Here is a 14,658-nt window from a genome sequence, read left to right as displayed (position 1 = left end):
GTATATAATATTATCCAGTATTAAATAATTCCAAATAATTAATTTCATAGACTAATATTTGTAGTATATACTTCACACGGTTGTACATGTATTATATATATAAACTTTCCTCTTGAATCACTTTATCTATTTAAAAAAAACCGCTTCAAAATCCGTTCTGTTTTTAGCAATAGATAGACGGATTCAAGATTCATGTTTCTATGTATGTAATACATGTACACCCGAAGCCAGGTGCAGTTAGTGAGTTTATATCAAAGCAATATTGAAATCAGAAAACAAACAATAATTTAAAACATCACAGTAATATATAAAACTAAAAATATCCCTGGATAATTTACACAGCGCCATCTGTTGTGGGTACTACTGTACTGTACTATTACTGGGTATACTTGTGTTATGAGTACTAGATAATTGATATAAATACATAGATATTTTTTTATAAACACATACATTTATAGAAAACAAGCAGACTGATACAAATAATCATACTCATGAATACACAAGTTTGTACCATCCGAAGAATCGAACCCGAGACCATCGTAAGTAAAGCGGTATGCTAAAGCAATATAATGATCTATAACATACATTATTCATTAAAATGAACAAGGTTCCGCAAGTAACAAAGTGGAAAGTAGATAGTCATGTAAAGTGCGTGGTCACGTGATCAATGACCATTTTGTTTCTTGTGAAAGTGTTTGAGTTTCATGAGCTCTGTACTTGTCTTTTGGTTTCGTATACTCTAAATGATTAACCTTGCATACTATAGAAATACTGCATTGTTATTTTTATGTATAACGCGATATCTACCTACGATTTTTAGTTTTAGGTTAATAATGTTAGTTAGGTATCTTTTAAATTAAAAAGTATTAGATATACTATAGATCTACGTCAATAACCACTTCGAATATCTTACTATATATATATATATATATATATATATATATATATTGCCCTCGCTTCAGAGCAAAAAGAACGCAGCTCGAAATTGAAATAGACATTGTTTAAATAGAAAAAAAAATCTATAGAATAGCAGTATATTAGTAGAAAGAGTACCAAAACTAAATAGCAATTGTGTAATGATTTTACACATGAGGGCATAGAAAATAGTATTTAAAAGATTTGTAAAAAAAAAATTATTTATAATAGCTAGTAGTAGTGCAGTTGTTATCTTATTATAATATATGCCGTAAAGATTAAGTAAAATGTGGGTAAATAACAAACAGTCAAAAGCCTGGAAATCAATATCCGGGGATAGCGAATCTCGGCCAGTCTGTGCCATGTCAGATTGACCTTTATGCGATTGCTCTTGGAAACCATCGTGATAAGTTCCTGAGAAATTTCTTACGATGGGCCAACTAACCAGAACGCGCATTCATATTATTATCCTGCACTGGTGCCCCGCAGGCATAAAACGTTAGCTCAGAAGGATGCACCGATCCATTATCATTCATTAAAAAAACCTCATAATGTATTAATTCGGAGATAATAATTCCCCGAATTAATCAATTTTGGTATTTATTAATACCAATTTAATGTTTATAATTAATTATACAATACTGCATCATTATGGTATTTTTCGATGGAGAAAATCCGAACTTATCAGATTTAACTTGCCAATACCTTTTACGAGTCATAGAAAAAAGAAACCCACTCATTTTCCTCATGTTACCATGATTAAGTACGACAAAGCTTAAGTACCATTTCAATTTAACTGAACTTGTGATAAAAATATTTTTCTATATTGCATAAAGGGCCTTAAATCCTATATTGAGGAAAGCTTTCATATTATATTTCGTTATATTATATTATTTACAAATTTTTATATTTTCGTATTCTATTTAGAAAAACCGCAAACAAAAATTCATGTCTTACTCCGTATGAATATTAAAAGATCTTTTTTGAAGATGCTCGTAAATTCTTATAACGCCCATTAAAAAGATTTGAGGCACATGTTTTATGTGTAAGCAACGAATACTTTACTTTCCTCAATATATAATATTCATTTTATTCCAAATTGTATACAGTAACGTTTATTACAGATGTTATTTCTTCTATTTCTAGAGATCCGAGAGCGAAAACTAAAACTGAACCTAGGATTTATTTTATAGTTTTGTGTCCTTTATAGCGATTGATATTTATTTCATGTTCATGCAGTACCTACTGGACTAATACGAATGAAATTTGGTAAACAGATGGTTCATATGCCTGACAGTTATACGCAAGCAACTCCATGAAATATAGCTTGCTTAACATAAATTCTTTGTTACAAATCCCAGCGATTTCCACATTCTGTCTTGTATCTAAGGAAATACCAATCACCCCAACGAGCTTGTAGGAATGAACATGAGGGAAACGATTCCGCAAATTAGGAACAACATTGAGCTGGCAAGCATTGGCAGTTTGCGAGTTCAGATTTATCCATAAACTCAGTAAGCGTAAAACTACCTTATTATATAACTGTATTACTAAAAAATATAATTTTTACATAAGTATTTGGTAAGTGGTAATCGTCATCAACATACTCATAAATAGCATCACATACATCATGTTGTATGGCATGCGCAAGCGTATGGCATGCCGTGCTACTGTAACTAGGTTATTCATAACTGCATACTGCAAATTGCACATTTTTTTACTATTCATTTGATGGTAATTATAACAATCTACATATATAAATACCACCATGAATTTTCCATTATCATATGACTTAGACTTGCTATTCCGGAGAACTAAGATATCATAGTTCTATGAACAGTCAAACTACTGATGCGTTGACATTCCAGAGGGCTAAGATAAGCCAATTAATAACCAACTTATTCTGCAATTTCACTGCCTAATCTGCAAAAGAAAGCAATACAAAGCAAGTTGCTTATCATCTTTGTCAACTGCAATAGGTCAGTACTTACGCAAACAACTAGTCTAGTCTCTGGTAAAAATATATTATAGACTGGTTGTCGGATTTAGATATGTATGAAATGAGTATTGTTAGCAACAGTATTATATAATTAAGCCCAAGGCACAAATGAAAAACAATAATGAGACAATTTGTCTTGCGGGCCGAACAACGTGTGGGTTGTAATTTGTTAGGGCCTTTAGAGTTTCGAATTTTGGGCTTTACTTCCACTTGTTGTTAATGAAACATTGTTAGAAACTTGTGAATAGAAAGTGTTAATAATACCCCTGATATAACGTAGAAATGTCTATCGTCTTTTAAATGTAATCTCTTTAAAACATTATTATTAATAACTATGTATAACTTAATTTATATTTAAGGCATATCTTAATCTTATTAATACTATAAATACAAAAGTTTCTGAGTATGGATATTTGTTACTCTTTAACGCAAAAACTACTGAACGGATTTTGATAAAAATTTACTGTAATTTAGCTTATGCATCAGAATAACACATAGGCTATATTTTTTATTTAAATTTAACACGAGTCAACTGCGGGCACAGCTAGTGATATTATAATTTCAAAAACTACTGAACGGATGATTCTTAGTTTTCATCTAACAATAGAGACATTTCTGAGGAAGGTTTAGGTGTATAATTCATTAAAGTGTAATATAAATTAGGTGAAATAATCGCGCGAAGCCAGGTCGAGTCACTAGTTATTAAAAAATATAGTATTAGCAGAATCTCAGTGATTAAAGGCGATCTATTAAATTGATGGTAAATAACTTTATCAAATATTACACTGTTCAGCAATTTTTGTTCTCCGATTTCCAGCCTACCAAAATTCAGCCAATTATATAAATTTAATATTAAGTGTAATTATGATACTGTTATATCTGTATATCAGATACCTATCAAATCCATATAATTATATTATATAATACGGACTTGGCTTTCCGTATAATATAATATAATTTTCCGATGGTCGCGGGTTCGATTCCTCGCACAGTAGAAAGATTTGATATGATAGCTTGGTCGCTAGATGGCGCTTTGTCAATTGTCCACGGTTGTTATTATTTTCTTAGTTCTCAGATATGGGACCAAGTCTGCTGTGCTGTTTGTATTTTCGGGTAACAGTGGCAACCGAGACATGTATGTATCTCGATAAAAACTTAAAACCTAAGAAATATAAATCGGCTGTTTACACAAACAAAGACTAACTTGTATTGACAGTATCAGATTTAGTTACCAGGAATAATGTATTAATCAAAATAATATTTAATGAAAAACGCACTTTATTACTAAAGCCATAGAGTACACAATGGTCTACCCAATGAATCAGCATGTGTTAAAGTTAGTCCAGATTTATCTGAATTTATTTATAGTAGAACTCTGACAATGTAAAATATATCGTTTTCTACACTATTGCAGTAATGAAATATCTTTAGGTATTCATGTATTACACACTTATGATATGTCTAATCTACCATCAGTTCGGAGTGCTTTCGAAGAAGTGACGGTAGATTTGACATATAAGTGCTAAGATATATATATAATAACTAACAAGAATATAATAGAACTTATATATTTTCAAATGAGCTTGTACGTGATTAAAAAATACAGATTCATTTTTAAATTAAATAATGGAGCATGGAGTGACCACTAGCATATGCTATTACATTTTTATCAAAAAGAAATAATTTTATTAGTGGCCTCCATTCATATGAAGTGAGGTACGTTAGTATATCGTCAAAAACACTAAGGACTGTCCTTAAAATTAGGCTGTCCTCAAAATAAAATGTTGTGACGTTATTTTGTGAGAGCTTCATTCCCAGGACGACTCTATTTCAGTCCAATGCATTTTTATGTGTAGTTAACTTCGCAACATCATTTGTTTTTTTATTACAACATTGTAATTTAGTTATATTTATTGTTTAACTTTGCTCTCTGTTGGTTTGTTTAATAGTTTTATGTGGTAGCAGATGAGTTTTGTGATTTCAAATTAATATAAAAATTGTAAATACTACAAATACATTGAAGTTGTTTCTAAGATTCATATAGAAATATGTAGTGGTGCGACACTAAAATCTACATATTAAAAATAATAAAATTAGTTCAATACAAGCATATAAATAGACGTTTATTTTTTAATACATTATCGCATTCAGAATAGAAATTCAGTTGAAAAGAATGGTTAATTATACATGTTTCAGATACAACTACAAAACTAAATACTAATTAAACACTACTATAATTTGTTATACTGCCGTAATTTGTAACACTACTATAAATTGTAATACTTCTGTATTATGCGATACTACTATAATTTGTAATACTACTCTAAAGTATAATATTACTGTAATTATCATGAGCATGCGTTTAGATAAATCTTCAGTTAATTAATGTAGATGAATGTTAAATCTCAACACTTTATATGTGAACACCTATCTAAGGGTACAGGGTAAACCCACGTCATGTTACCCCGGTCAAAATAAACTTTTGTTTCCCTGACATGAACTTCATACACGAACGGGTTCTCATACACCATCCCGACCTATCTGTCTGCCATCAATCTTTTTTTTACGGGAGGAAATTGCTTATAACAACATGCCGTAACTTTGGATATTTAAAAAAAAAACTTTGGGTAGCTTCATGTACGAGTATCTCATGAGTCCACAGTTTTATGATAAATTAATAGCTCTCGGCCCGGCTTAGACCTCATGCTATATAAACATAAACCTAATATTTAGTATTTATGTCAAGGAACTTAAATCGACGATAACCAATTATGAATAAAAAGAAGATGGTATAGAATTTGTATATCGACAGTAATTAATTGTATTTTTTTTATATTTATTTTTTTATGTATCTGTTATAGAATACCTATTTTTTTTTTTAATTTACCTATTTTTATTGAATTGAAGAAAATATTCTAATGATAACTGTGGACAATTCACAAATATCCATCTAGTACTAAGCTAATATTGAGCCCGTGTTATGGGTACTAGACAGTTGTCTGTCCATATTTGTTGTCTGTCCATATTTGTACTAATGCTCCATTAATAATATCGGATCTAAAGGCCAAAATGCGTTTGAATTATTTATTTGTTAAATCAAATCAATGCATGTACAAAAGCCTCTGAAGTGAATTCGAGCAGAAATGTGTTAGTAGATTATATTTTTGTTCCAAACACAGGCAAAACAATGACGGTATTTTCCATTCAAATAAATTGCATTGTGGTCAATCCGATTGGGGAATTGTGGGATTCTAAATAGATCCCCGATAATGCACCGCCATTCGAAATTATTTCATACCGAACCGACCACTAAATGTATTTGCATTTAATTACTTTGCGGAACGTAGCCCGTTTTATTTGAAAATATATTCCAGTATTGGATTAAACTATCCGACGATATTAGCGGATTATAATTTTAATTGAATTATAACAGAAAACAATGGAATCCAATTTAATGAAGGCTTTTGTTTTACCTGACAACTTAACACAGTGAAGGAATAGAAAGACAATATCATCAATCTTTCTCGAGGAAACCCCAAAATTAAAATACTATACCAAACCGTCCAGCCATCATCGTAATAGTTATGTAATTGTTATGTTAAAATGTTATATTGTATAATTATAAGTGACCGATTCGGGTTCTTTTTACAAATCTTCCATGCTCATTATCTTTGGTTGATAATACTTTCAGAATCAGCGATATAATGCAAAAAAATCTTATTCTCAAGTGCTTGTATTAAGTTTATTTGTATATAGAAATAAAGATATGGAAAGATATGGAATAATGATTATTTCTATTCTTTTTTTATATTCAGATTTTTATTATATCAATACATGTAATCAAGTGGGGAAATGGTCTCGCATAACAATACTTTATTATGAATAGACTGATATTTGAACTACTGACCTGACTGAGTTTATTGCTTTCATTGCTCCTATTGGTCATGTGATGTTATATAGCCTTCTATATAAAAGAGCTATTCAACACTAAAAATTTTTTGAAAATACGTTCAATAGATTCAGAAATTACCCGCTACCACCTCGCAAACTTTACCTCTTTATAATATTAGAATGTTGATAGTAGTATCATAGATAAGACAATACAGATTAAACTAAAACAAACGCTACATTTTAAATGAAGTTTACCACGATACATTAGTTAAAAACATATATAGGTTATGTTTCTTAAACAAACCCCCGTCAGATATATTTTTTTTTTTGTATGGAGTTAATAAATAGGAGCTCACCTCCGGTGAATTTTTGGTTACGCTTCCTTCCTTCCTAGAATGTCGCTGGTTGTTAATTCTTCGCCATTTTAATTATAAGTAAATTTTACTGCACTCTCTCACACATACACAAAAACACTCAATTTGATTCAACATGCGTTGGCACTATTAATATTTAATTAAGTAAGATGGCGTTCCTAAAACAGTGATTACCGGCGATCAACTGGGTCGATATCTATTTGGTTTTTAGGAAATAGGTAAGGAAGGACATATTGCGGATGACCGTGCGCGTGAGTGAGACAGATACGCAAACTAAAAATGCGCGCGAACTTTTTCTCTATTATTGTTATCTAATAATTGTCGATGTATGAGCGTGATTGCGTGTGAGTAAGAAAGCTAACTGAAATAGATGGATTGTTGATGCATAGGGAATGAATGTCGAAATTGGCAAAAATTGACGAGAATATATTTAACGTAAATATATTTATATATAGAAACATATGTCAGTAATTATAGTACGCATTGTTAATATGGTTTCATATATAAACAAAACCCACTTGAAATGTTGAACAGTGACCTCTGCCACGTAGGCGTCACAATGAAACGCTTTTTGGCAATTCCCACAGGAAAAAGGGAATAAGATTTCCGCGTGGGTGATGCAGAGGATTTTCCTTGTATTTCTTCTGTTAATAAATAAGCAATGACCTAAATACAAACGACTAAGCATATTACGTGATATGTATAACCAATGTAATGTACTTCAGCGATTTTATTTTATTATACTTACTGTTCTTACTTTATTCTGACTTTTAGACTAAGGAGAAAGCAATGTAGGTACATATTAATAAAATATTAAAATGGCACGTGAACGTGACCAGGCAAAATCTTTCTATTTGTGTGTTAATATGTACGAAACATAAATTATATTTTTATTAGGAACTAAAGTTTTTGAATACATCATTATAATACAGTACTTTCTATTTATATATCTATAAATTTTTCGCATATTAATTATTGTAATACATTGACCTTTATTTTCGGCAGTGAAATTACAGGGTACAAAGCCATGGCATCTTAGTCCTCCGAAATGGCAATGCATGAAGAGTTGGTCACGTGATTATGTGATGAAAGTAGTGCTGTTCATGTATGTTCAAAAGCAAATATTGCCATTTATGAGAAAGCCGCCAGCTTTTTTGCCATTCCGTTATATCTACAATATATATACATATAACTGATGAATTCTACATAAATTAAATGAATTCCTATATTCTTCACTCTCTCCATAACTTGAGAACAACAATTAAAATTTTTTTATTTATATTTTGCAAATTGTTAAATTTGTAAAGTGAAAAATTATGATATTTACCTAGGTTGAAATTCTGGTAATTTTGGAACGTTTGGAAAACCATTTTAATTTAACCATCGTTTAAGCATTCGCGCATTTGGTAGTACTAATTAGAAATTAATAGCTAATATAAGACGACATACATCAGGTCATCTTATAAAATATGAAAAAAAAACAAAAATATTATAATAAGATATTATTTCTTCTGAAGTAAACAAAAAACAATTAACTCACCTGATAATGTGTTTGTATGACCACAGCCCTAAAAACTATAGAAGCGTCCTGAACTCTGGTCTCAAGTGGCTTCTCAGCGAACTTTGGACAGAGACTGTCACAAACTATTGTCCGGAACAAGAACAGAACTACCACTAACAAATCCCTGTTGGAAACTCTGCCCATCGCTGGACAAAGGGTGAATGCCATTTTTAACGTTATCTCTCAACTTTTAGGTTACATTTTCGAATGGCACGTCCATCGCACAACACAATTTTTCTTCGCTCTTCTTTTTTTCTGGCGTTTTCTGGTTTGCATTGTTTTATCTGTAACAATCGACAAACAAGAAATAATTAGTAAACTAGAAAAAAAATCTGTTCTGGAAAACTTTCGAAATTACTGATAATTTGGGCATATTTATCTAATTCTGTGTAATAAAATTGGGCATATTTATCTAATTCTGTGTAATAAAAGGAAGGAATTTGTAGCAAGCGTTTTTTTTTCCTAACATGGAACGAAGTTGAGACTAAGTGAAAATTTTATAAACGTATGCTGTACTGTAATGTAAAATCAAAATGTCCCTTTTAGTCTTAATAATTGAAATTATTGAGCAGTTTCTATAATTGTACAACAGCGCTAAATATTTATTAAAAACTAAACGAGAATCTGACAGCCCACATGATGGAAAATTTTAAACATTCTTTATAAATATAAACAAAAAGGAGATCAAAAATATACAATAACTCCCACAACAACTCACTAAGCCTCTTAGGAGGGCTAATAAGGTATTATAGCTCTGTACCGATTACCATTTGATAGTAGATAGTAGTAAAATATAATAATGCGTACAGAAGATAAAATAATAATCCTGGACAATACATTCGGGAGAAATGGGATTGTTAGTAAGGTGGACTGTTGATTTCATCGTAATGTGCCATGTCAAGATCATCTTGATTATGATAAATTCCTGGTGAATTTGTCACGGCTACCAGATCTGATGTCATATTCAAGTGGAATCCCGCCTGGGTAAATCGTTAAGTCAGGCGTATGTACTATTTTATTATCTACATGAAAAAAAAAATACTATGCGTATTGTCGAAGCCGCAACTAGCGGAAGTAAACAGGTGTGCTAAACCGTTAGACAATCGAGGTCCTAAACTATGATGTTCAGATTGAGCATTTTTTTTTTACTTTCTTTTTTACATTATTATTCCTTTTCCATTATCCCATTATTTCAGATCGACACAGTATATTGTCCAATTTACATAAACGCCTTTTTAAAGTCATCATTATAATTACATATCATAAAAGTGTATTCCAATGGTAGAGATATACATACATCATATGTAGAATAGATCTAAAAGAGCGGGTAGACAGAAATGTCTGTTCGTAATAATTGTTTGCATCTACCGTTATCTGCAGTCGACTCGTGTAACATTATTGAAATATCGGAATGAAAAATAACAAGGAAAATAAAATCATGGATTTGTGGGGTCGGTAGTAAATAATATATAAATTAAATAGACCCTCAACAAATAATTAGTATATTCAAATAATTACAAGATTAGCTATAAATTGTTTAAAAAAAATGTGTCTGACGTGACGTGTGACGTGAGATCATTTTACGGATGAACTATGAAACGTCTCTGCCTGGTCTGTAAGCGGCCAATCGTCATGAAAGAAGGTAATTATATGAAACGATTATTGTATAATACACTGTAGTTTATATTATATGTATAATCTTATTACTTAAGAATTATAAATACGAACATTATATCTAAGGAATTAAATTTAAAATAAATCCTTCTAGAGTTCATACTTAGTATACTATGTAAATTGACGATATCAATTCCACGTTTGCTTACAACGTTCACTCACATTCATTCACTAAGCAAATAATTGAATCTGACCTTTAACACTTCTAAAAAAGAAAAATATACACAGTTTTACAAAAAAAAATGTTTTATAATAACCGAGGCGGGTTTGCATAGTCAGATAAAATATTCTAAATGAATTTATGCAACCAATTACTTTGTTTTTAAATTAAATTAAAATATTTTTATTTATGTAAAAAAACAGATCCTTATGATGTGTCAAATCTACCGTCAGTTTGTAGTGCATTCGAGCTAAATCAATAAGTAATAAACAATGGTTTGCAATATGCTGTGCCAAAAAAAAATCGTTACGCAGACTCATATAGAAATTATTTTGTTCGTAGCGACGTACCCCTAGCATCCTTCATATTTCTTGAATATACCTACGGTGTTCAAGTATTACTATGTCTAGACGTTATTAAGCAAAATTAACATATCAACATATGAATGCCAGCTAAATTTTAGTTTAAATATGTAATATTATATTATCTGTGGTTTAAGTAATTGTGCACTAAAATATAATGTTTAGATTTAGAAAAAAGAAATATTAAATATGAAAATAAAAAGTTGCACTTCAAATTTTTTGTGCAAAAAATAATAAGTACTTATTTATTTATTTATTTCATGCCATTAGTGGCTCTTATTATAAATACCTTATAGAATAACATGTATATATGTATATTAATTAATATTATAATAGTAATGTAAAATGAAAACTTATACATAATTTGCCGAGGTACACTCTAAAAAGTTATCTGCGTGGGTCACCTCATCTTAATCTGATCTATTTCAGCAGCCAAGTAGCTTGCTTTGTAAGCTGTACTTCAGTTGTAGGGCGCGATTGAGTTTATTCGATAAGAGCCATGAAATCATAGTCTCCTGGAATGGCAACGCATGAGTGATATCACAGGTATCACAAGACAATGTGATATTCGTAGTACTGTTTATGTATATAGGCAACCATCAACTTGTTTGCTATTCCAATAACATAATGAATATATATCAGTAAAATTTCATTTGTTATCTTGTTATGTATATATATACTCTTGTCTCATATCTTCACCGTCTACCTAAAGGGTGTTTAAAAAAAGATAGCAAAAGCAAAAGATTGCTTAGCGATAAGACCACCTTTTGTAGTTGTTATTGTATGTATTTGTTGCTATAGAGTGTATATAAAGAAATGATTATTAAAAAATATAGAACATATTTACTGGACAAATTTAATTTAGATGCTCTGGATGAGAAACAAAAAGAATAATTACTGCTGAAGTCGACAAAATTAATTTTATGTATAATGGACTACTCGTTTGATCTTTAAAAAGCACTTAGCTTAATGTTAAATTCTGTATTACCATACCTGATTATACTTCAAATAAAATTCAACAAATTTCCAAATATCATAATAGTTTTTAAAAACTCTACGGAAACGTTCTTACCAAAAATGTAAATAAATCAAATATAATACAGTAATAAAATTGAATACTTTTCTTTGAACCATTTTGCATGTAATAATTCTAAGGTTTTATATTAATTACATAATAGCAGTAGTATTAAATTACTTAGCAATATTTTAACATATTTATTATTGAGAGCATCGTGATATTTAACTAACTGTCTTCAACGCCAAAAGTCGTGAGTTCAAGACTGACCAACATAAAAAAAATATATATTTAATATAATATTTCTAACTAATTCTCTGAGGATGAAAACACCGATATCAAATCAAATTATAGGGTCCATAATAATTATACATGTCAATATATATGCATCTATATAATTTAGCTGCTAGGCATAAAGTGTTAGATTAAAATTCAGTTTTGTAAGAATCACACTCTTCTAAACAAATACTTGTACTAAAAATTGTTTTATGTGCTAATAAATTTTATTGTAATTTTATGTGCTAAATAAATATTACATTCTAGTTCATAACTCTGAGAAAACCGTCAATGATGTAGAATGAATTACTAGCGCCAAAGTCAAAAAGCCAACATCATTACAATCTAGTTTTGTACGAGTTACACGTTTCTAAACAAATGCTTGTACTGTTGGTAATATGTTTGTGTGTGTGTGTGTGTGTAATAAATAAATAAATATTACATTCTAGTTCGTATCTCTGAGAAACCAGACAATAGTATAGTAGTGTAATACTGTGATTTACTAACTACAAAGTCAAAAAGTGAACTTTTGAATACATTCAAGTGATTTATTTCGATAAGAGATTTTAGTAGGTTACCTTCGTTTCGCAACATGAGAATTGAGCGTACCTTCATCAACGTCTTATTTGTATTAATAAATAGGTATAGAGCGTAAACAAAGTAATTTAAACCTACAATTAACTTTCCGTAATTCAATATACATCAAATTATAACGTGTTTTATGTATGTAAATTTAATTATTGATTATAACATGAACGAGTTACGGTTAGAGGCTCAATGTGAAGGGAATGTATGGGGATGTATGAATGTATAGTTTTTATTTAGCACAGCGTATATTCGTTTTGTTTTTCTTTTTCTTTGTTTATGTTTTTCTTTTATTTCGTCTGTATACTATATTCTGCATATTCTCACAAGATGGCAACTGGGATGAAGAGTTTTTTTGTTTTATTTATATAATTCGACTCTTAATTTTATTATTTGTATTATTTGATATGACCTTTAAACCATTTCTAAAATACTCGTTCCAGACCTTTAATTAGATATTTTTTTATTTTATTTTTTGTGTAACTATGACAGTAAAGTAAATATTGAAAATACCTAATTTAAATTTCTCTGTTAACACCACTAAATATAAGGTTTATACTTATATTATATATGCATAGATATACTGATAATTAAACATACATAAAAATTACTTACTCATAAGAGTGTATATAAATGCAATTTGTAAAAAAAATTAAAATCGAACCCACGATCGTCAGTTAATAAGGCGGTATGCTGAACCATTAGAGAACAAATAATCTATGCAAATATTTCCAATCTCTACAAATATGAGGCGTGTAATACATTCGTTTGGCCCCAGAAAAAAGGTTCAGGCTGAAATTGAATAAATTAATACAATACGCATTCGTTTATCTACTTTAGGGAATACAAAAATATTAAAGCCATTTTTTTCACTGTCATTCATTTGACGAGGGTCCGTTTGTTATGGACCTAAAATATCGCCGCGGTTTGATTTTATTAACTAATGAATGATTTCAGAGTATCGATCTATTAGGAATGTTTGTAAAGTATGACAGAAACTCGCAAATGAAAATGTATTGAGATTTTCAATACTGATCAATTAGATTGGGTTTAAAGGTTCTGTAGTGTCATCAAAGGGATAATTTTTATGGATGAAAACAGAATAGTACACCCACCGATGTTAACGGTATATACTTTCGGATGATCAGTGGAAAATTATGAATTTCAATTTACTTACGAGTGCTTATTTCAAGTTATTAATGGCCCATATTATAATACTATATAATAATAATATAAATCTCTATGGTCACGATACTGACGACGGCAATCTGCCACAGTAGCGCCGATTCACCACTAGTTCCTTCATAAAGGTGGTCAGGGAAAGGGACCCGAGCCACAAATGCCTTGAAACTCGCGTTGTGACTCGTCTCTAGCTACCACCTTCAATATCAGTGGCTTCATTATTATCGTTACTAATAATATCTTCCTCTCCTGTAGTGCATTCAATATTGTAAATATATTATTTTTATTAGAGACTAGCTTTTGTTCGCGACTTCGCTCGCGTTAATTTATCCCCTTAGGGGTGGAATTTACTAAAATCTTTTCTTAGGCGATGCCTACGTCATAGTAGCTTTATGCATGCAAAGTCTCAGCCCGATCGGTTTAAAATTGACAAAGTTTCATATAAACTTTCATCCTCTATTTTATACCTTTGGGGGTAGAATTAATCAAAATTCTAGCAGATGCCTACGTTTTAACATCTACCTGCTTGCCGTTAATCACCTTTGAGTTATATATATTTAAATATCTAGATTATTCTCTCCTGTAGTGTATTCAATATTTTAAATATATTATTTTTATTAGATATATCTAGTCTCTACATTAATCGCACCATGCGAAGTCGGGG

At 30.4% G+C, this 14,658-nt stretch overlaps 1 protein-coding gene across 1 annotated transcript in view; it reads right to left on the bottom strand.

The window, feature by feature from the left end:
- The window catches only part of LOC131847403 (uncharacterized), a 53,537-nt gene extending 44,629 nt beyond the window's left edge, over window positions 1-8,908 (bottom strand). The window contains exon 1 of the mRNA XM_059196979.1: window positions 8,720-8,908. Coding sequence (XP_059052962.1) covers window positions 8,720-8,908 — 189 coding nt within the window. The remainder of the gene's footprint in view (window positions 1-8,719) is intronic.
- Window positions 8,909-14,658: the final 5,750 nt, after the last annotated feature.

Source organism: Achroia grisella, unplaced genomic scaffold (assembly GCF_030625045.1).
Source record: "Achroia grisella isolate CSIRO2021 unplaced genomic scaffold, CSIRO_AGI_Agris_v1 utg5304, whole genome shotgun sequence".
Taxonomy (NCBI): Eukaryota; Metazoa; Arthropoda; class Insecta; order Lepidoptera; family Pyralidae; genus Achroia; species Achroia grisella.
The sequence above is the reverse complement of the archived record's forward strand: the minus strand, read 5'-3'. Positions and strand labels throughout refer to the sequence as shown.